At 38.9% G+C, this 24259-nt stretch overlaps 3 protein-coding genes across 4 annotated transcripts; 1 reads left to right on the top strand and 2 right to left on the bottom strand.

Annotated features, from left to right (window-relative positions):
- Window positions 1-363: 363 nt before the first annotated feature.
- On the top strand, window positions 364-7231 carry LOC137747078 (kinesin-like protein KIN-7F). Of its 2 annotated transcripts, XM_068487086.1 has the most exons (15): window positions 364-782; window positions 922-985; window positions 1828-2285; window positions 2686-2775; window positions 2895-2995; window positions 3097-3210; window positions 3286-3367; window positions 3454-3521; window positions 3626-3691; window positions 3790-3914; window positions 4099-4435; window positions 4925-5023; window positions 5113-6060; window positions 6154-6473; window positions 6590-7231. In XM_068487086.1, exons 3-15 carry the CDS (start codon window positions 2075-2077, stop codon window positions 6915-6917), a joined length of 2889 nt encoding a protein of 962 aa, XP_068343187.1. In that variant the 5' UTR covers window positions 364-782; window positions 922-985; window positions 1828-2074; the 3' UTR covers window positions 6918-7231. The 2 variants fall into 2 exon arrangements, with proteins under 2 accessions (XP_068343187.1, XP_068343188.1); XM_068487087.1 differs by lacking the exon at window positions 922-985.
- Window positions 7232-7625: 394 nt separating this feature from the next.
- On the bottom strand, window positions 7626-9356 carry LOC137747791 (uncharacterized). The gene is made up of 3 exons (XM_068487937.1): window positions 8072-9356; window positions 7847-7942; window positions 7626-7723 (listed from the first exon to the last, which is right to left on the bottom strand). The coding sequence occupies exons 1-3, from the start codon at window positions 9234-9236 to the stop codon at window positions 7626-7628; spliced, it is 1359 nt and encodes a 452-aa protein (XP_068344038.1). The 5' UTR covers window positions 9237-9356.
- Window positions 9357-16848: 7492 nt separating this feature from the next.
- Window positions 16849-18493, bottom strand: LOC137746770 (V-type proton ATPase subunit c1-like). The gene is made up of 3 exons (XM_068486774.1): window positions 18294-18493; window positions 17901-18186; window positions 16849-17358 (listed from the first exon to the last, which is right to left on the bottom strand). Exons 1-3 carry the CDS (start codon window positions 18373-18375, stop codon window positions 17226-17228), a joined length of 501 nt encoding a protein of 166 aa, XP_068342875.1. The 5' UTR covers window positions 18376-18493; the 3' UTR covers window positions 16849-17225.
- Window positions 18494-24259: the final 5766 nt, after the last annotated feature.

Raw genomic sequence — 24259 nt, 5'->3', positions numbered from 1 at the left:
AATAAAAAAAAGGATTATGATCTTTTAAAATATTAATAATATACTGGAAAAAACATGTGAGTGGGCATAATATGATGATAAGAAAATACAAAATAATTTCGTCAACCATGAATGTCGTTCAAGTCAACGTTTATCATTTGCTAATGAATTTACCGCATGTTTAGTGACGGGTTTAAAATTTATGAGAACTACTTTAAAAACATTTCAAGAACAATTAATTTAGATTATTCGACTTTACACGCAAAGTCTCGGATCTGATTTCAACTCTCGGAAGCTTATTTTATGTACTGTTATTCGTATTAGATTCGGATCCTCTGCTCGATTTTTTCCCGCTAGGATATTTGTAAATTTTCTCTGTCTATTTATTTTAAGAGACTTTTAACATGGGCGGTGGAAAGCATTTCGGGAGTTTACTTTCGAAAGTTAGAACAAAAGAAGCACAACTTCTCATGTGCTCCACCGAATTTACAGCGACCATAATTCAATGCCCTTCTCTTTTAGCCCTGGTTGCCACGCAAATTAGGTGCAGTGTTGTGGGCAAATCAGTCATTTCAACACCCTCCTCCCTCCCGGTCCCGGGTAGCCACTCGTTTCTGCGTTAGCGCGGTAGTTTTATTCAAAGGCCAGCAATGATTTGTCGCAGCAGCTCCGAAAGCAACAGTCAATTATCACAGAAGTCGACGCCATAACCACTCACACATTTTTCTTCACAAAATATTATAGAAAAATTGTTCGCTTTGGAGCTTCAAGCTTTCAACAATGGCGGTCTTAGGTTGCAGGAGGTAAGAGAATTTTAACGTGTTTTGCTTCTAGATTTTTGAAATGCAGATCGATTTCTATGTTTCGTAATGCTGAGTGTGTTTTCACTGTAATTTAATTGCTTTTTTTGCTTTTTTGGGAATTTTTTTTTCCAATTTCTAGTGACTGTGTGGTGATCGCTTTGAAGCTTCAAGCTTTCAACAATGGCGGTCTCAGATTGGAGAACGTAAGAGAATTTTAAAATGTTTGGCATCTGGATTTTCTGATTGCTGATCGATTTCTATGTTTGGTAATGCTGAATATATTTATACTGTAACTGAATTGATTTTTTTTTTTCGATTTTTTTTTCCGATTTCTAGTGAATATGTAGTGACAGCGTTCTGAGTTACATTTTTGGGGGAATTTCTAAATTTGGGATTTTGGATAATCCAGAAATTGGATGATTTTTGGGTCGAATTTGTTGGCATGGTGTGGCAATTACCGAGAAGATTAGTGATTTTTTTGGATGTTTTTGAATTTTGAGTGTTCTGTTTTTGGGAAATGTGGGTTTGGGAGTGCTCTTTGGATTTCTCTGTACAGAGCCAAATTTAGACAGATGGAAGCATCCAAAAACCATGGGTTTCCTCAGAAAAAATCTGACAATTCACACCACCGCCATTAACACTCTCTCTCTCTCTCTCTCTCTCTCTCTCTCTAAACTTGGAAAACATTCCTTGAAAGTGACTCTGAATTCTGAACCTAAGGATTAAAACATAAATATTAAAAGTTTGTGTTTTTCCTTCTCTGGTCTTTCTTTGATTCTTGGAAAAGCACTTTTTTAATCAGAAACGGGTTTTGATTACAATAAGCACTTTTGACAGCCTGGGTTCGGCTACCCTGTCGGAAAAATCCAAACTTTCGATTATAATAGAGAGCCACTGTTTGTTTTCGTGTTGGGTATGTGTTTGTCTTTCACATTTCTGAATATAAATTGGATTTTGGAAGAGATTTTGTATTATGGTCGAGACAAAACGCGGAACGAAATGCCGGTGAATCAGCACTGACAAATGATTGGTCTCTTAATTGCAGATGACGATTGTCCGTGTATAACTAGGTTGGCCATTGTGTTCTTTGGAAACCCAGCAGCGCATTTGTTTTCTTGAGCATTTGGGAACATAAAGCATTTTGTTGAATTGAAAGGAACGTTATTGGGAGCTGAATAGAAGAGTCAATGATTGATGGTTTTTAGAGGAATGTGTTGGATACTTGGTATATAGTTTTGTTATCAATCTTGCTTGGAGGTGGATTTTGGAAGAAGGTAGGGTAAGAGTGAAAGATGGTGGCCGTTGATGGCGAGGAGCCAATGCAAGAGCCAGCTGGCCACGGGGAGAGAATATTGGTTTCAGTCCGGCTGCGGCCTCTGGTTGAGAAGGAGACTGCTAGAAATGATGTGTCGGATTGGGAATGCATTAATGACACAACTATCATATACAGGAACAATCTTTCAGTTTCCGAACGCTCCATGTACCCAACTGCCTACTCATTTGGTAAGTGCTTACATTGCAGGTTTATAAAATTAGATATCCCTTGGTGATGCATTCTGATTTTTTGCCTAAATTCATCGAGTATTGCGGACTTTGAATTTTAGATTACATGGCCATTTAGCGGTTTGTGAAGAATTAGTTTCCACCAGTAGGAGTTTCAGAAATGTTTTGATTTCAATCATCGTTTTTCTCTTGCGCCTACATTTGCTGAGATCATTTTCTGTAAATTTTGTCATATTAATACTAATGAATCTGTCCAGACTTTTGTTTCATCTATATATCTTCGTTAATTTGTTGGTAAAGCATTTTGCTTACCCTTTGTTGTTACAATTGTGTCACATGGATTTAGATTTAACATGTTATTACTCTTCTAATCTGTATTTTTTCCCTGTCATGGTACCAGACAGAGTATTTGGGACTGACTGCTCCACAAGGCGGGTGTATGAAGAAGGAGCCAAGAGAGTTGCTCTCTCAGTTGTCAGCGGTATAAACTGTAAGTCGAAGATATTTTACTTTCCTTTCTTTGTCATTATTCTTATTTAATTAACAGTTTTTTTTAGCTGAAGATTTGGAGTAATACCTAAACATGTTTTTGTGGTAATCTCCCTTCAGCAAGTATCTTTGCATATGGACAAACAAGCAGTGGAAAGACGTATACCATGAGTGCAATTACGGATTACACTGTTGCGGATATATACGACTACATAGAGAAGGTAATTTATAGACATATTAAGAATCTTTCTTTCTTTTGTTTCTACATTTCATTTATGTCTTCGGTTTTCCATATTTGATGAATTATCTGTATTATATGTAGCACACGGAGAGAGAATTCAATTTGAAGTTCTCTGCCCTGGAGATCTACAACGAATCTGTTAGGGACCTCCTTAGTGCAGATACCACTCCGCTTAGACTTCTAGATGATCCAGAGGTAAATATCACTTTTGATATGCTTTAAAACTCATATATGTAGGTTTCATGTACTAATTGTTGGCCTTTTAAATAGAGAGGTACAATTGTTGAGAGACTCACCGAGGAAACTCTAGCGGACTGGAACCATTTCAAAGAACTTCTATCTGTCTGTGAAGGTAAGGATGCCTTAAGTAGTATGTCTTTCAAAGTTCCCACATGACTATGATTGAAAATTCATACAATCTCTTGATAAATTCCACAGCTCAAAGACAGATAGGGGAAACAGCCCTAAATGAAGCAAGCTCCAGATCTCATCAGATTCTCAGATTGGTACGACTAATATCACATTGGTTTTTCGTTGGCTAAGAAATAGTTGCTTGCTTAATAATTATGTTAAATTACCTCAAGAGTCTAATATGCTGTGGTTTTATCAGGTCATTGAAAGTTCAGCGCGTGAGTTTCTTGGCTATGACAAATCAAGCTCCCTTACTGCTGTTGTGGTAAGTACTAAAAGATTTTAAAGAAAAAAAATGAATAAATAATCATGACTAAAGGAATAAAGGATAACAACAGAATGATATAATTCTTTACTGTACAGAACTTTGTCGATCTTGCTGGAAGTGAACGTGCATCCCAGACGTTATCAGCTGGAGCAAGGTTGAAAGAGGGTTGCCACATAAATCGCAGTTTACTAACTCTGGGCACTGTTATCCGTAAGCTCAGGTCAGCTTGAGTAGCTTGTCCTTCATTTTCTCAGTTATGGTCTTTGCAAAAATTTATTCTACTTTGTGCAATTGAATGTCAAGTCTTATTATTCCTATTGATTCTTTGTATTAGTACATGTAAAATGAAGTTCTAGCATAATAAGAATTTTTACGAAATTGTTCAATACTGTGGTTTCACGCAGCAAGGGAAGAAGTGGGCATGTTCCTTACAGAGATTCAAAGCTAACCCGCATACTGCAGTCCTCGTTGGGAGGAAATGCTAGAACTGCCATCATCTGTACCATGAGTCCTGCACATAGCCATGTTGAGCAATCAAGAAATACCCTCTTATTTGCAAGCTGTGCTAAAGAAGTGACAACAAGCGCACAAGTTAACGTGGTCATGTCGGATAAAGCATTGGTGAAGCATTTGCAAAAAGAATTGACTAGACTAGAGAATGAGTTGAGAGGTTCAGGACACAAAATTGTTTCAGCTGATTCTTCAACATTACTGAGAGAAAAGGACCTTCAAATTGAAAAGGTAACGAATAGGCTCCTATTATTATCTGTCAGATCCTCAAAAATGCATTTGATACCTATCCCTAACATATCTAAAACCGGGCAAAGAAACACATAACAAAGGCCAGTATCTATGCTGACCTCTTAAAAGATCACGGATTCACGAAAAAATTTAAAAGCCAGGTTATTCCAACTATGGAAAGCTGAGGTGAATTATACTCTTTAATATGCAATTACCTACAAATATTTTCTTTCTGGTCTTTGCACAATTTGATGAAGCATGTTTCTCGATGTTAGTTACTTGTAGTCATGTGTCATGATTCTCGAGTCCTCTCATGCGGAAATCTCTGAACATCTTCACTTGTGCTCACCTTGTCAGAAACCATGTCAATTTGATTGTCCTTTGTTCCGTGGTTCTCATATGCATGAGGCATAGTACAGTTTTTCCTATTCATGATTCAGATTCCTTCTTCTTATCTAAACCTTTTGGTTTTGTTTATTCATTATGCAGCTCAAAAAAGAGGTATCGGAGCTAACTCAGCAACGAGACCTTGCTCAATCTCAGGTTAAGGATCTGGTGCGAGTGCTTGGAGATGATAAACCATCAGAAGTATGTGTACTAAAACAAACTGAAGAATTTTATTTCACTACAATTTGCTCCGTCTGTGCTAATTTGAATTTCTTTTCACATAATTGTAGGAGGATCTGGAACGTTATTACCCCAAATTGCGTCGGCGAGCTTCATGGGACTTTGAAATGCAAAAGGCAGGTGCGCCTGTTCTGGCCGTCTCTCGCGGCCAAGCCAACAATGTGAGATCTTTTGGCACCTCTCAGTATTCTGATGGAGACAGTAGGACTAGTTCAGAGGAGACTCTGTTCCAACTTCCTGACTTGGAAGAGAATTTCACGCACACTGATTCCTCCCGGCAGTTATCAGATGGCATTCCTAATTTTGTTGACGGTAATCTGCATCAAGAGCAAAGCAAAGAACATTTTGATGGAAATTCAGAGGATTTCTGCAAGGAAGTTCGCTGCATTGAAGTGGAAGAGTCTGGCACAAACAGATATATAGCGTCAGATATATCAGATTCAAGTGCTAGCAGATACCAAAACTCAAATATGTCGTCTCCTTTAGCAAACACAGCTACCTCAGGACTGACCACAGTCGAAAATGGAGATGGCACAAATCAGGAATTGGAGTCACCCCTACCTAAACAAAAAGGTTTTGTAGTTCCATCTTCTGAAAGGACACCTCAATGGCTGCCCGAGAAAGATATGTTTTGCCCCTCTGTTGTGATGTTGAGGAGTAGAAGCTGCAAAGCAAGGCTTATGAATAATTCGTCTCCATGGTGGCTTGAGTTGGTAGAGAAGAATGAGAGCACACCTGCAATTGAGTATGAGAAAAAATTTATAGGAAGGCCCGAGGGTTTCCAAAAGAAACTTCCTTCACTGAACTATGGTGCTGAGACTGAAAGGCTATCAAGAAATGCTTCTCAGGCTTCTGCAAGAAGTGCAGTTATTGATGAGCGTAAAGCACAGGATACAAAATCCACAACTAATGACAAGGTAACTGAAAGCAGTACTTTAGTTGAAGGAACAGAGGAAACGACCGATACACAATGCAATACTCAACTTGCTGATTCTGTGGTGAGTGATTTGATTATATTGCTTCACAAAAAAAGAGAAGTTGTAAACAATCTGATTAATCATAGTTCTAACATGGATTGTCTTGTGTTGCAGGTACCGGAGACGGATTCAATGCCCATACCATCTCCAAAGGATGTAAAAGATGTTGGCTTGGACCCAATGCCCATTGATGACGAAAGCCCTTCAAGGTGGCCTTCAGAATTTAACAAGCTGCAAAGAGAGATCATTGAACTTTGGGATGCCTGCAATGTGTCATTGGTTCACAGGACTTACTTCTTCCTCCTATTTAAAGGTGACCCAAGTGATTCGATTTACATGGAGGTTGAGGTCAGGAGATTGTCCTTCCTCAAAGACACATTTTCGCGTGGAAATCAGACTCTGGAAGATGGCCAAACTCTAACACCCGCTTCAAGGTATGTTCATTATCACCGATCTAGAATAGAGGGTTGCAGATACTCGTGATATGTTTTAACTTTGTTACATATTGCCTGCATTGGTCGACTTAAAACATGTTTTATTCTGTAAATAGCATGAAGGCTTTGACTAGTGAGAGACACATGCTGAGCAAGCAAATGCGAAGGCGACTCTCTGAGGATGAAAGAAATAACCTCTACCTAAAGTGGGGTATCAGTCTACACTCAAAGCATAGGCGGTTGCAATTGGCAAACCTCCTGTGGAGTAACACACAAAACCTGGACCATATCATGGACAGTGCCACAATTGTTGCAAAGTTGGTAGGTTCAGTAGAGCCCGAGCAAGCATTCAAGGAGATGTTTGGTCTCAGGTTTGCACCGCGGGACACTCTCACCAAGCGGAAATCTCACTTTTGGTCAGAAAGTTTCAGGTCTCTTGTGTAAGCTTTCGCAAGATTGATCACTCAGTACAGAAATTTCATCGAGTCCAATTCCATTCGCGTATGGATTATGATTCTGTGTCAAATATCCCATTTGTTATTCTCTCTTCAGATTGTATATTTTTTTTTTTTGGATCTACTTTCTGATTGTAATATTTTTGTTTTTGAGTTAAAAGTTGTGATTGTAAATTTGGTCAGGCTAGAAATGGTGCATAAGGCTTCCCTAGTTTCTTGTAAAGTAAAGCTCCTTATGGACACTCAAAAGAAAAGAACACCAAGCTACAGTTTTTACCATTCTCAGTCACTTCTAATTCTTAATTCTGCCCTTCTCATCTCTCTTTTCTCTGTCTATCTAATTTCGTATGACAAAAGAAACGAAACTACCTGCCTTTATGTAGGTGTTTTCCCCAATATTAGGTTCAATATTGCGGGGTGCGAGTAGTTGGTCGATCGGCATGGTATAACTGATCAAACGAGCACTCGCATCCTACAACATCCCGGAAGATTTGTCACGCATTGAAGTATTTCTGGTCTTATGTCTGACGACTCAAGTCTTATTAGAAGATAATGACAATTTAGCTCAACATTTTATGAAAATAGACTACCTGAGATCCTAGAATGTAGCCTAGATGATCTAACCAAAACCTAATTAGTCATAAGAGATTATATGACATTTGTTTTTAGATTTAAGACAATGCTGCCCGAATAGTGCCTAACGTCTTTTAGAACCTTGAGAATGATAAAGATCCAACGTACTTGTAGCCTTGTGTAAGAGTGTGTAGAGTGTTTCAGCTGGGGTCATATAAGACTGTTGCAACTCCCATCCATACGTGGCGAGCACACGAGCTTCAGCCTCAGCAACTTCAGTTTCTGGTACATCCAGTGCAGCGTCGAATAATTTGTTCAGTTTTTCATGGTCGGTAAAATAATGATGCTTGGGAGCCCATTTAAGCACGGCGAGCACCTTAGCCTGGGCAAGCTCTTCACTCCCAGGCACATGAATCGCAATGTAACATATGAGAATCCGCCACACGTGCGGGAGCGTGTTGAGAGTTGTCCCACATCGGTGAGGGACAAGGTTTGCTATGTGCTTATATGGTCTTGGGCTACTCCCCATATTGCCAATTGGTTTTATGGTGGAACCTCAATTTCATCAGACAGGAAGCTGAACATTCCAATTCCCAAAATAAAAAAGTCGGATCAATTGCGTAGCTGCTCCAGCAATAATTATTGCCGTGGAAAACTCAACGTGAAAATAGTTGCTTGTACATGCAAATTTTGTGAGGGCAATGCAAGCATTTTTCGTAACGAAATTGTTTGTTTCATGTAAAAGTCGCAGAAGAGTGTCAACAATCATCCTTGTGTCTGTTGCTTCAAATGTTGTTGCTAAATTCCCAACAGCTTTAATGCACGGGATCAGGAGCTCCGGATCTTCCTTCTCATCGGTGATCTTTATTACTAATTGATCAACGGTAGATTTCCGAGCTGGAGAATTACGATACAAGGCAGATGTTCTCAGTTCAGCATCCTCCTCAGCAACCGCAGTGATCTCCATTAATGCTTCGGCAGATTGCAGTTGAACATCTTTGGTACCCTTTTCTAGGTTCACAGCTAAAATTAAGAGGACACTTGATTCTGCGATGCTAGGAACAATGGCTGAGTTCCCTTTGGCTAGTTTGGCAAGGGCTCTCGTCGCCATAGCTTTCATTGCAGCCTTAGTGGCAGGGTCTTCATTGCCATTGACATTACTATTGGTTTTGCTCGTGGCATGGTTACCATCTACTTCAACAGTTTCGAATGCTAGATGGCTCAAGAGCCAGTAGACTACATCATGCCGTACGAAAACATCGCGGCATTTGGGGTGTCTAGCTGCGATCTCTGACACCGCCCATGCCACAGCAGCCTGAACTTTCATCGGACCTTCTCGGAGGATTTTTGCCCACACTTTGCATACATCAGCAAGGACCACGTGTTCGACGCTTTCCCAGGCATGTCCGAGTGACCCCAGAGTCCGGACAGCATTCTCTTGGCCTTCGATTGGACCCTCTCCCACGAATTTCAAAAAGGGTTCAACTCCCCCTTCTTCAATGATGCTATGTTCGCAATCGTGCCGAGAAATCTCACCAAGTGTAGCTGCTGCTTCTGATCGAACTTGGAACGAATTACCCGTGTCAGCAAGGAGAGCATTTTCTTCCCAAATCAGGAACAGAAGTGGCTCACGTGATACATGGTTAAGCTGAGAGCAGTCCATGTCCTCACTATTCACAGAACTAAGCAGTATGGTCAGCCACGACACTTTGCCAATTACATTTTCGAGCTGCATCAACGTATCGCTGAGCCTTAAGGGTTGATGCCGTGGGGCACGAAACACATGATGTTGAAATGGTTGATGATCTTGATGATGATGTGAGCATAAGAGTTCTTCATCAGCCTGGATTGAATCTCGTTGAGGATTAGTTCGACCAGCTCGAGGATGTACCGTGTTAACTTTTGAAGTTTGTGTATTTTTATATATTGTTGTGTCTAGGAACCGAAACATAATACAAATATATAGAGAAGTTTGAGTGAGTTGCAAACAACACTCAACACTTAAGACTCTAACCTAGAACAACCTTCAATCAAGCTGGAAGTCTCGGCATAGGAAGAATAATTAACCTCCTTGAATTAAGGAGTTGCCAATCCAGCTGCCAACAAGACAAGACAGCTGCCAACAAGACAAGACTCAGCTACCAACAAGACAAGACTCTTATACAATTAGGTAAAGCACTTACTTTAGGTAAAGCACTTACTAGGGTTGACACAAACCCTATTACACAGATAATATACAATATACCTAGAGGACTTTCAATACTCCCCCTCAAGCTGGATCCAGGAGGTTGATGGATCCAAGCTTGCCGAGAAGCCGCTGAAACTGAGGTGATGCTAAAGGTTTAGTGAATAGGTCTGCGAGTTGATCGTAGCTCTTGACAAAATGAGTTTTGATGACCTGTGATTGTACCTGTGCACGGACATAGTGACAATCAACTTCGATGTGCTTGGTTCTCTCGTGGAAGACAGGGTTGGACGCAATGTGCATTGCCGCTTGGTTGTCACAAAAAAGAGACATGGACTGAGTAGTAGAGACACCTAAGTCGCACAACAAACCTTTCAACCATATTAGTTCACAGGCAGTAGATGCCATGGCGCGATATTCAGCCTCAGTGCTGGATCGAGCAACTACAGCTTGTTTTTTACTTTTCCAGGTAACAAGATTGCTTCCCACAAATGTGCAATACCCCGTTGTAGACTTACGATCAATAGAGTTGCCAACCCAATCAGCATCACAATAGCCTGTGATCTCAGTGCTCTCATTCTTTTTCATGATGATGCCACGACCTATTGAACCTTTGAGATACCGAAGTAGTCTCTTGACAAGATTAAAATGCTCCATGGTGGGAGAGTGCATAAATTGGCTAGCAATGCTTACTGAATAGGCTATGTCAGGCCTTGTAATAGTCAAGTAGATCAGCTTACCCACAAGACGCTGATAATAGCTGATGTTGGGCAGTGGTTGCCCTTCCAAGCTAAGTTTGTGTTTCGTGTCTAGGGGTGTATTGACAGGTTTAGCATCACTCATGTTTGCTTCCTTGAGAAGGTCCATAACATATTTCCGTTGGCTGAGAAAGAAACCCTTGGGAGAGGTAGCCATTTCGATGCCAAGAAAATATCTAAGTATGCCAAGATCTTTGATGGCAAAACGTTGTTGCAGTGAATGCTTGAGCTTAGTTATTTCATCCATGTTGTCTCCTGTGATGATTAAATCATCGACATAGACAAGAACGACCAGTTTCCCAGCAGTGCCCGTGCGTACGAACAATGAAGAGTCTGCATTGCTTCTTTTAAAACCAACCGTTGTGAGGACTGAACTTAGCTTGGCATACCAAGCTCTTGGTGACTGTTTAAGACCATAAATTGATTTGTGTAATCTGCACACAAGATCAGGTTCATGACTTTGAGGATGGCCTGGGGGTAACCTCATGAAGACTTCTTCTTCAAGCTCACCATGTAAGAAGGCGTTCTTTACGTCCATTTGAAACATAGGCCATCCTTTGTTAACAGCAACTGAAAGGAGTACTCTTACCGAGTTCATCTTTGCAACAGGGGCGAATGTTTCTTTGTAGTCCACATCAAATGTTTGAGTAAAACCACGAGCCACTAATCTTGCCTTGTGTCTTTCTATGGATCCATCTGAGTTGAATTTAACCTTGTATATCCACCTGCAACCTACTGTCTTCTTTCCCTTAGGCAGTGTCTCAATGCTCCAGGTTTTGTGTTGATCAAGGGCATGCAGTTCATCTTGCATGGCTTGCTGCCAAACTGGTGATTGATTTGCTTCTTGGAATAACTGAGGCTCAACATGCTCAGATATAGTACTCAGGAAAGCAATGTGTTTAGGAGACATTTTGTGATAGGATACGTAGTGAGACAGTGGATGTCTTGGTTTGTAAGTGACAAAGTCTTGCAGTCTTGCTGGAGGATGTCTTTCACGAGTAGGATTGCGTCGAGGTGCAGTCGATTGCAACTCGTAGGATGATTCCTCAGGAGCAATACTGTGGATTGATTCAGAATTGTTGGTATCATTACTTGAGGCTTGGTTGTCATTTTCAGTAGGGATATTTGTGTGATGAACAGGCCCCATTGCATCAGGTACTTCAGTGGCAAGGATTTCAGTTCTTGGTAATGGAAACAAATCCAAGTAATTCTCCCCCTCACTTGAACTATCCAGAGCTTGGCTGTAATAAGGGTTAGTTTCATGAAATCTGACATCCTTGGAAACAATTAACCTCTTAAGTTGTGGATTGTAACATTTGTATCCCTTTTGTGTGGATGAGTATCCAAGGAAAATGCATTTGGTTGCTCTCGGGTCAAGTTTGTCTCGATGCAAGGACTGAACATGGACAAAACAAATGCATCCAAAGACTTTAAGATGTGACAGGTCTATTTTCCTGTTTTTTACAATTTCCATTGGTGATTTGAACCCCAAAACCCTGCTAGGTAACCTGTTGATCAGGTAAGTGGCTGCCATAACACTTTGAGACCAAAAACGTTTAGGTACATTCATTTGAAACATCAATGACCTAGTTTTTTCAAGAAGATCTCGATTTTTTCTCTCGGCAATACCATTTTGTTGAGGTGTGCCAACACAACTAGTTTGATGCATGATGCCATTGTTGCTCAAATATTGAGTCATGACTTGGGACATGTATTCGGTGCCATTATCAGACCTTAGAGTTTTGATTTGAGAGGAAAAATGATTTTTAACAAGACTATGAAAGTCTTTAAACACTTCCATCACTTCACTCTTTGATTTTAACAAATATAACCAAGTTGCTCTTGAATAGTCATCAACAAAGGTTATGAAATATTTGTAACCATCAAAAGACTCACTAGTTGGTCCCCATACATCCGAGTGTACAAGTTCAAAAAGATGAAAAACTCTAGACAAAGATGAACGAAGGGGTAGCTTTGTTGCCTTTGACATGTGGCAAGTTTCACAATGAATTTGTTCTTTGTCTAAATCTGGAAACAAGGTGGACAAAACATGTTGAGATGGGTGTGCTAATCGCTGGTGCCACAAAAACTGGTCTTGAATGGAGACATGTACGGGTATAGACTTTGCTTGTAATCCACTGGGAGAGCTTTTCGAGATGTAATAGAGACCATCTAGGTAAAATCCCTCACCAATCTTCCTCTTGGTGACAAGGTCCTGAAAAATGACATTTTCTGGTGAAAAAATGGCTAAGCAGTTTAAGGAATTTGTGATTTTTCCTACTGAGAGAAGTTGGAATGGAAATGAAGGCACGTATAAGGCCATGGACTCTATTTGATCAGATATTAAGTGAATTTTTCCCTTGCCTACAATCCTAGCACCTTCACCATTAGCTACAGACACATGTGATGGTTTATGAAGTTTCTCGAATTTATGCAATTTTGACACTTGATTAGTCATGTGATCTGTGGCACCGGAATCTACAACCCAAAAATCATGCAACTCATTCATTTTAAGAGCAGTTTTGAAAGCATTCATGATACCTTTCATGCCTTGTTGAGGTAAGCGATCAGCATCAGCCAGGAAACCAGCAAACTTGCCAAGCAATGCCGAGGTACTTCCATCTTCATGTTCAGCAGCACGATCTTCCCTACCCTTCTTTTGATGGAGATAGGCTGCGAACTCATTTATAAGAGTAGCAGGATTTGCAGTGAACTGTTTGTATAGATCAGAACTGTTGAAAGATGAAGATGATGAGGTGTTGGCACGAGGATGTGCTCGACTTGTCTTCTGCGTGGTTTTGTCCTTCATGAAATCTGGCTTAAGTTCTGGATGGAGAATCCAGCACTTATCTATCACATGCCCGATGTTGTTACAGTGTAGGCACTTTAGATGGGGGTTTTTTCCTTTGTATCTTTTTTCATTTGTCAGATACGCCCTAGCTTCAGTCACAATGGTTTTTGTACCATTGTTCATGACTTTTCTTCTTACTTCCTCACGTTGGATGGTTGCACAAATGCTAGTGAAGGATGGTAGCTCAGGATTCATGAGGATATGGCTTCTCAAATCCTCATAGTCTGAGCTCAGACTAGACAGCAATTGAAATATCTTATCTTCTTCAGTTCTTTTAAGAAGCACCGTGGGATCAGTGGTGTGAGGTCTATAGACATCCAGCTCATTCCACATGCTTCTTAGAGAGCCAAGATGTTGAACAAAGGTTTTACCTTCTTGTTGAACGCTGGAGATATCCTTCTTGAGTTGAAAAATGCGGGCATAATTATTTTGATTACCATACATCTCCTTCACTGTTGTCCAGAGAGTGAGTGACGACTCGGAATAGCTGAAGATCTCAGCAATCTTCCTTTCCATGGAATTAAGCAACCATGACATGACCAGCTGATCTTTGCAAAGCCACCCTCCATATTCAGGAGAAGTGACTCCAGGAGCAGGAAGGCTGCCATCGATGAAACCCAATTTGGATCTTCCACCTAGTGCGAGACTAACCGCTCTTGCCCACGGTAAATAGTTGAACTCATTCAGTAACACTGAACTGAGTCGTTGATTTGGATTGATATCCATTTCAGAGATGTGAGTGGAAGGAGAAGCAATGGTGCTCTCTTCCTCCGAATGCTCATCAGCCATAGTTTTGCGGAAGAGAAATCACAGCGTAAGATATTCAAAGACAGGCTTCAGAGGGATGCCTGCTCTGATACCATGTTAACTTTTGAAGTTTGTGTATTTTTATATATTGTTGTGTCTAGGAACCGAAACATAATACAAATATATAGAGAAATTTGAGTGAGTTGCAAACAACACTCAACACTTAAGACTCTAACCTAGAACAACCTTCAATCAAGCTGGAAGTCTCGGCATAGGAAGAATAATTAACCTCCTTGAATTAAGGAGTTGCCAATCCAGCTGCCAACAAGACAAGACAGCTGCCAACAAGACAAGACTCAGCTGCCAACAAGACAAGACTCTTATACAATTAGGTAAAGCACTTACTAGGGTTGACACAAACCCTATTACACAGATAATATACAATATACCTAGAGGACTTTCAATATACCGTATGGGGCGGTCGAAGATATCAGGGCCGGAGAGGCGGGAGCTGCGGAGTTGGCGCAGAAGCCCCGCCAACTTTTGAGTCTTGGAGACAGTAGGACTAGATCAGAGGAGACACAGTTCCAACCTCATGACTTGGAAAAGAATTTCATGCACACTGATTCCTCCCAGCAGTTATCAGATGGTATTCCTAATTTTGTTGATGGTAATCTGCATCAAGAGGAGAGCAAAGAACAGTATGATGGAAATTCGGAAGATCTTTGCAAGGAAGTTCGCTGCATTGAAATGGAACAGTCTGGCACAAACAGATATATGGCGTCAAACATATCAGATTCAAGTGCTAGCAGATACCAAAACTCGAATGTCTGTCTCCTGTAGCAAACACAGCTACCTCAAATTTCTTAAATTTTATATTTCCAAACTTTTTTTTAACTTTAAAAAAAAAAGAAAAAAAAAAGAGAAAAATCCAAAATTATTTTACTGTCAAATTTTTTTTTAAATATTTTGTTGAGATTAAATGTTGTTATCCAATTATTTCGAAAATGCATTTGTTTTATTGAATAGGAATCTTATCATTTCAAAACAAATTTTGGCTTGCAAAAAGTTTCTGCTGTAAAAAACTAATTTGATAAAAGATGCTTTTGATTGCAGGTTGCAGTTGAAACATACTAGACGTTATCCAACGCTCTTTTGAAGAGCAGCCCAATCTTCTAACCTTAACTTTATTTTCTTTCAGTCTTTTATTTCAATCTTTAATTTGCATTTATTTTTTTTCTTCCAAACTTGAGTTTAACAGAAAATGAGAGAAAAATCCAAACATATTTCTGCTATGAAAAACTAATTTGATAAAAACATGCTTTTGATGAAAAACTTAAGTTTTCACGGGTTGAAACAAATTAGACGTTAACCAATGCGCTTATTAAGAGGTAACCCAATCTTATAACCCTAACTTTCATTGGGCAGGCAGGCTGGCTGGCTAGAAATGGTCAGCACATTAGCCTGATTTGGTGGTTTTGACCCAATGGGGCTCACTAGCTCTTTGGCCGGATCGGTTGGAGATGACCTTATATTCCAGTTATACCCTAAAATATATGGGTGAAGAGATTAATTTTTGGAATTATCAACCGGAAAATTAGTAGCTGGGCAAGGTTTCAAAGTAATGAAAACACAGCTCGGTACATTAAGTATCATAATACAACTAGTTGGATACTTGTTATGGTGTATTCAATTGGAATTCTGAGAGATTATAAATCTAGGGATATTCAACTTGAATTTTAATTTTCTCTGAAATTCAGTGTGTATTCAATCAGGATTTTAAAATAGTGTATTAAAATCGTTAAAAATTCGGGTGCATTTAACTAGGATTTTATATATGTTAAAACATTTCAGGTGTATTCAATTAGGGATTTATTTTAAAGAATTTTAAAAAGTTGACTAATTCGAGGGAATTTGAGAGATTTCGTAGTGTATTTTAAGCATTCATAAATCTCAACCTAGATTTCGAAAGAATTGAATCAAAACTTTACATGGAATCTCTACAAATCAATTAAAATCCATCAAAATCCAAGGATTCATAAATCAATTAAAATCCCTAAATTTCAATTGAATACACCCCTAATAAAAATAGTTTCTGAACCACTTGTATAATAATAGCTGTTGTACTAAGTTGTGTTCCTGATACATCGAAAAAAATTTCGGTGGTTGGGTATGTCGCAAAAATTGAAAAGAGGGATCGTGAGAGGAGGAAGATGAAAAAAATAAAGAGTGAAAGGGCATTCTGGAGAGATTTGGTGTGATAGAAACGAGGCCTCTGATACACTAAGTGTCATTATACAAGTAGTTGGATTTTTGAAGGAAAAAAAAAAATTCAACCACTTATATTATGACATTGGTGTACCGAACCGTTTTCCGACACACTAAAAAATGTCTCAACATTGTGGCATTCTATGATGTCGGGGGTGTTGGCTATTGGGTACGTTTGTAGGAGAAAACAGAGGAACTGTGATGTTATTGTCGACAACAGCACCCCCTCGCCGGAAGTCGTCGATTCGCCCGGCACTACTTTCTCTCTAAAATTTGGCCTTTGGATATCCAATTCATCAATTCCCTCTTCACCGCTGCACACTCTCTCTCTCTCAAACAACCACAAAATCGGCGGCGATAAACTCAGTCGGAATCAACTCCAACCTCCAGTTGCTGTCATGGTAGGTGGTAAAACGTGGGATTCTTCGTCTGCGTATTTTTTTTTCAAGGTTACACAACTTTCATCCGAGTGTAAGCTAGGAAGTTTTTGGGACAAAATTTTTAAGTTGGGAACACTGAAAAAATCAAGGCGACCGAGGACTTTCTAGAGTAAGTAAGATTATGTTTCCAAAGGTTATTGAAGTATTATGCATTTCCTAGTACAAATGATCAAATGGTAGTAATACCATTGAATGTGATGATCAGAAACATAAAAGACGTTCCGTGGACGATTTCTACATGATACCGAACTAATATGTAAAAGGTAAAAAATAGAAGGTGAAAAAACAGCTAACAAAAAGCTTTATTTCAGACACAATTCACTCGGAATTCTCCAATCGGAAAAGGATCTTTCTTCCCGCCTACGCAAGACGAATAACTATACGCAACACTGCACATTGTGAATGAGCGTCACAAACCTGCGAGCAACCAAGGTGCCAACAACATTCACATTGGAAGCTGACAGCAATGGTATCTCTAATCTGCTCTGGACTGTCCAGATCGGGATGAAAGGATGATACCGACAATCAGGCCATACAAAGCCAAAGCTTCAGCAAAGATGAGAATCAGAATCATGCCAACAAAAAGCTTTGGCTGTTGTGCGTTCGCCCTGCAGACCAAACCGATTTCATTACAAACATTCTAATGCGAATAGATCAACTCGACACTCTGTCGAAGAAAAGAAAATGGACCAATTAAACAAGGAGAAAACGATGAGCAATCCAAATGAACTACTTGCAGGTAGCCAAAACCAAAAAAACATAGCAGCAAAAGCATGGATCAAACTAACAGTTCAGGGAACATCCAATAAAAAATTCGTGGAACTGGATACATGGAAGCCGAAAACAAAAGCACAAGGAACATCCAATCGAAAATTCATGGAACATCCAATCGAAAATTCGCATAACATCCAATCGAGATTTTATCACTCTAACAAGGTAAAAATGTAGTCTTTCTTCTACAAGGGTTTGGCTAAAATTCTCTCACAATTGCATACAAAATTCATCAAATTTCTAGCAATCTAGAATATTCTCAAGCCAAATGAATAACAACAAAACAGACAATTATTGCCAAATCCACAAAAGATCAAAACTTTAGTCGCACAAAAACATAATCAAACAAAGCAGATGAAACAGAGGGAAGCAGATTTACCTAACACCGGCATCGCCAACGATGCCGATGGCCATTCCGGCGGAAAGTCCGGCGAGTCCACAAGCCAGACCGGAGGAGAGGTGGGCGTACCCATCGAAGAGGTAGTAAGATTTGGCCTTTGGGTTAATTCCAGTACTGATAATCACAGCAATGATCAAACCGTAGATACCCAACACTCCCGCCATAACAACCGGAACAATCGACTTCATCACCAGCTCCGGCCTCATCACCCCCATCGACGCCACGCCCACGCCACTCTTCGCTGTGCCGTACGCCGCTCCCATACCTGTATTTAACCAAAAAGCCCCTTTCAATCACCAAATTTATGGAAGATATAAAACTTAATCGGAGTTAGATTTGGAGGGAAAGATGGGAGTTTTTTTGTTTACTTACAGGAGAAGACGAGGGCGGCCGCCGCGCCAAGGAAGCCGAAGAACGGTGCCGTTTCGTCGCCGCTGAAGGTGGATGGCGCCATCTTTTCGGTGTTCCGATTAGCGATTGGGGTTGGAGTTTCTCAGATTTGGGAAATTTCTGATCGCGGAGATTGGAGAGAGAGAGAGAGAGATGGATTTACGCACGCGAGTTTTGTCGCTTGCGAATTACGACAGTGTGGTGCCACTTGCTCTGAAGTTTCTGTGGGGCCTACTGATGGATGGGGTTGTGGTCACCCGACAAAGTGGAGAACGTGGTCATTGGGTTTTTAATGGGCTTCTACTCTTGAGTGGTAACTAGATCATATTGCCTACAAAGCCCATAAACTACAAGCCGATCGAGGTTTATCTTTGGGCTTTTTTAGGCCCCGTTGCCCACATTTACCACATGATTGCTTGATGGTCAATTTGACAGATTGTTAACATTGATCGAGCTATATAAAGTTAAGGTTTCATTATAAAATAATTTGAAAATCTAAGAAGTAGTCCAACTTACTTATAAACCCATGCAACATCTATTTTCTCATCATTGTGGATTCATTCAACACGCCATTTTATATGTGACAAATTTTTAAGCCAAACACGCAAACTACACAATGGGATGAAGTCTAACACGTGTTGGCCGTTTGGCTTCACACATAGGACAACATGCTCTAATACCATGAAGAAAATTGTGATTCAACCATAATACCAATTAGCAATAGGATGAGTAACTCTAACATTGCTGTGGAGCCAAAAATAATCAAGAGGCGATAGATTTTTGGGCAAGCATCCCTCAACCAAGCCAAAAGTGCCCAAAATAGGTAACAAATTCAAAATTATTTCATCCATCCTCATCTTATATTCTCTGCAAGGTATTTACTCCATAATCTTCAAAACATTCCATATAAATTGAGTTAATTGGCCAATTAATGGATTTATTACCTAATTAATCCATTAATTTCCAACTAACTCATCCATTACACCCAAAAAAACACCCAAAGGCCGGCCACTCTCTGTCCCAAAGAGGGTTGGCCATGCTCTATAAATTGGACCCCATTTTGTCTAAAAAGCTAAGTTACACACTCTTGCAAAACTCCCAAAAACTCTCCAAACACTTTTCTCTCTAAATTCTAACTTTGGCATTGGAGGTTTTTCGGCCAAAGCGCCCCCCCCCAAAAAAAATTCATCGTGGGCGCGTGTGACTTTTGGCCTTGACCAAAGGTGTTGTTTGTTTTGTAGGTGCAATTTTGTCAAAGAAGGAAAAGGCGAAAATTTGCATCCACAATTGCAGCATTATAAACCCATGTACGATTCTTTCTCTCATCAATATGGGACTTATTGTCAACACTAACATTGCACTAAATTCATAATGTCGGGATTGGTAATGCAACTTTTTAAACACGTCTAAGGCCTAGTTTGATGTCCCCAAGGTTTGTTTGGATTAAATAACTCATTAAGTTCAATGCATTTCAAATGAATATATGGATGTCAACTTGCATTTATCATCCAAATAAACGTAGCAGATGGAATAGTCATGTTTACTTTTTGTAAGTCCAACGAATACTGTAAAATTAGGAGGGATAATTTTTCTTCATCACTAATTAATATTCTACCTTCAACTTGGACAATATATGAAATTCATTTCTTCATTCAACATTCATAATATGTTATCTAATTCAAGTCGATATTAAACACAAAATCCTAACTATGCTATTTTTTGTATACTATAGGGTAAAGTGAAACTAACTTTATGGCAAAAATATGCAATTACTTCTTTAATCATTTAACGGATCAAGGGGGAAAAAACGAAAAGAAAGAAAGAAAGTGGCATTAACACACGTTTAAATTTAAGAGAATGCTAGGCTGATTCGTGTGTATGTAAGATTTTAGTCACTAATATATGTGATACTCATTATAAGACTCACATGTATTACGATTAGTAATGATCACTCATGCACGAGGACAATTAATAAATTAGGAACGATATATATATTTTTTTTTTATCGTCGTGTTGGAAATAAAATTTGAAAATTGTATTTAGACATTTTTGTTGCTTTATTTCATGTTTGTTACGGAAAGAATGACTAAAACCACCACCATGTTCATGCACATAAGTACCATTACCTTTTATTTTCATCTTCTTGCTTCTTTAATGAGTCAGTTTAAAGTCAAATAATTATGACTGGTTTGATGGATTAAAACAACCGTGCAATGCTTAACATTGAATGCATTGTGATTATACATTAAAAAGCTCTTTCTCTTTCATCATATTTCTGCCTAAAACAACTTGTTGTGGTGTAGAAAAATACATTATTTCCTAACCCTGAAAGAAAGCTGACCATTATCTGTTTTTCCCAACAGCATGATGAATTTCTTATGATTATTGACTATCTGATCATTTTATTACTTCCAGAAGATGTTTACAGGTCTAGGGTTTCAGAAACCCTAATGGGGCAGGTGTGGCCTGCATATCAGATGAAGGATTTAAGCTAATAAAAACATAACCGGAGAAAGGGAAAAGAAAATAACTATAAATGGGATTTGAAATCTGAGTGACATTTCTTTGACCGCAGTGTGTGAAGTGTAATCATTTCTATGATCCTTTCCATACCCTTTGGTGATAAGTCCCCTTCCATTGCATTTGAAAACCCTCTAATTAAACTTTGCCATGATTTCAGAAAATTTTCTTTTTCTTTTTGTTATTGTTACCTTATTTGCATTTATTTGCAGAAAATCATGTGACTAGAAAAAGTTTTCTAAAGGAAAAAGAGGTAAGAGCTAGAGAGCAAGAATATATTAGACCTTTTTTGACAAAAAAACAAGCACAAATCAACATGTCTAATCAGGGGCAAAATGTATCTAGAACCAGAAGAGGTATGTCTGTGCAATACAAGCAACCAATCTAACAAGTCTATTCTAACGACGCGTTATCATCACTGCCATCATCATCATCATCGATTCGACTTGGACTCTCCACTGAAACCTTAGAAAGCTCTCATTTACACAGCTATATGTGCTGCTGCTGCTGCTTGCAGAGGACCCCTCAGCTAACCCCATTGCACATCATGGCATCTATTCCAATCCTTTCTCAATCAATGGCCCATATGCTCTCATTTCCATACCTCTAGAGAGTTCCTGTTCAAGATGATAACCTATTTATCAATATCATCGTACTCTTACCCAGTTGAAAGAGGTTCTGAGTTCAAATCTCACATGCAACCACTCTATATTGAGTGCTACTGAACAGGTTCAGAATTCAAATCTCACGTACGACATTTATTGAATAAGGGAAAAAAAAGAGAAAAAAGATGTCTAGAGTGAACCAATTCAAATATAACACTTAGCAGCACATGCGCCAATACCATTTCTCATGAATTAATCTTACCAATTCAATCGCTCAGACATCATAGAAAGTCTGTACTCCCATTGCTTTGTGCTCTTTTCCCCTTCTTTTTTTCAGTCTGTTTCATTGTTACTTCATTGACACACACACCATGAGTGGTTTGGGTTCAGTCTCCAACACTCTTGTCTATCTTTCTATGACAATGATTCCAATAACAAAACCTGCATAACTACAATATTTCCAGTTCACTACCATTTTAGAAAACATTGATCCATGATACAATCTCTGTGTCATGTCCCTAACTTCGTTTTTTTTTCTTTCAAATATGATCATATATATATGCTTATATAAATTAGCCACAGGATACATCCACTCTAATTTGCGTTATTATCAATCATCACCTCATATAAATGACAAAATACACGTTTTAATTCAACCTTTTCCACTCACAAATATTCTAGAAAAGGTACAAACAAATTCCATCAATTAGGATCTAAGAATTGTTTGTTGTAATCATAGCCTCTATGGTCTTAGAGCCTAGACGATATATATATATATATATATATATATATATATATATTTTTTTTTTTTTTTTTTAATAAAATGTTAATTAGAACTTAGAGTTAGTTGCTACAACAAATGGAATAATGATCATCCATGTCCCTGAAGGAACCTTGTGTTTCACACCTCAAAATAAAGAGAGAGTGATGGTAAAGTGCCTACTACTTGTTATGTGTAATTAGTAACTAATTATTAATTGACAAAACTCATGGATATTTCTCTTCACCAACCGCCATGAAAACCATATATTAGAAAGAAGACATGATTTCAAAACATAATTCGTAGAGGGTAAGGTGTAATTCTGAGATTGAGATTTGAGAGAGAGAGTTTGGAGGGTGGTCGATGTCAAAAAGGTCTAATTGGACCCCCAAGAATCTCCTTTTGCTGGTTACGCTAACCCTAACGGTCACATTTTCGACACAGCTAGCTTTTTTTTTTCCTTTTTTTATTTTTATTTTTTATTTTTATTTTTTTCTGGTTTTGATGCAACACAGCTAGCTTTTTCATTTTTGTGTTTGCAACTTTTGGTTAAATCAAGTTTAACTCATCAACATACTTTTATAGTTCGAATGAGCCTAATGGCCTAACTCTTTGTTGGAAAGTAGAATAATTTTCATATTACTATCTTGAACTTTCTAATTCAGCATTTAGTAAAAGTTTTTTTGCGTCTCTTTTGTGCCCCCAAACGTAGATTTTTTTATATTTATTTACCACTTTCATAAATCTATTAAGTCTATTCGTTAAATTCTCTATTAACTGATGACGTGACAAGCCTTCAGTCTCCTAAAATTTTTACTTAGGCCTTCTGTCTTCCAAATTTTTTTCTTTAAGTTGCCTCACCAAAAATAAACTTATGGGCAGCTCAAAGGCTTGTCATGTCTTCGGTAAACGGAAGACTTAGCAAAGGGTCAATAGCCTAACGGATGTATGAAAGTACTAAAAAAATAAAATATTTGAGTAAGAAAGTGACACAAAAACACTTTGGGTACTAAAAGCTGATAATTGGAAATTTCATGATAGTAAAATAGAAGGGGAAACAATAAAAACATATCTTTTTTAGCCTTTCACACACCTTGTTTTATCTTGACCGTTGTATTCGTTTATGTATTGAATCCGACGGCTAGAAATCAAGAGGAGTGAATGAGAAGCTTAAAAAGTGTGTGAAAAACACCTTATGATAGAAAGTAAGACCACGTATAAACTACAAGAGAAATTTACTTCTACCATGATGTAATATTTGTTGGCGTTCAAAAGTTACATACAATTATGTGTTTAACCTTTCGACATGACAGTGGCTATTGACTTTGGATAATGTCGCAATAGCGCTACCATTGCATTCAATACCTCGTAAACTAGATGTATTAAATACACTTATTTTTGGTAACCATGCAACCGTGACAATATCTCAAATCATATAAATGACTATCAATAGTTATCGACTATACACGCGTAAACGACTATCAAGCAGTTTGATCATACAACCACTAGATGGGGAGAGAGATTCTTAAGTTCGCTCGCCGACCCATCTAGCTAGTAAGAACCTATGGAGAGGAAGGGTTATTTAGGGACGGAAAAGCCACGTTATGCCGGGGACCACAGGGTGTTCAATGATGCGGTCCGCCGCATGATTGGAGGCCACGGCCGACCATCACCGTCCTGCGTGGACTGCACGTCCATATCACAATTCACCACCCTCCACTTCATTTTCTTCAATGAGCCACAGCTCTGAGCCTTCAACTGATTTAGAGCTGATATAATAGGTATAAGATTGCCCTTCGGATTTTTAGTGTCCCTAATTGCCACTTCCTTTCTTTCACATTTACGTATTTACCCTCTGACAGATCACATCTTCTACTATACTGTATAATTTAAGGAAGTTAAGAAGTAACCGTAAAAACACGGCTACTATGAGGTGAATAATCTTCTTATAATCACAGGCACCGTTTTTATAACTTCCGGTGTAAGACATTTTTTTCACATTTGCACTATACTATAAAACGTGAACCGTTTATAAGAGCAAAAAGCCGATCAACTATTCTCCT

This window comes from Pyrus communis, chromosome 10 (genome assembly GCF_963583255.1).
Source record: "Pyrus communis chromosome 10, drPyrComm1.1, whole genome shotgun sequence".
NCBI lineage: Eukaryota > Viridiplantae > Streptophyta > Magnoliopsida > Rosales > Rosaceae > Pyrus > Pyrus communis.
Note: the sequence above shows the minus strand (reverse complement) of the source record. Positions and strands in the feature narration are given on the sequence as shown.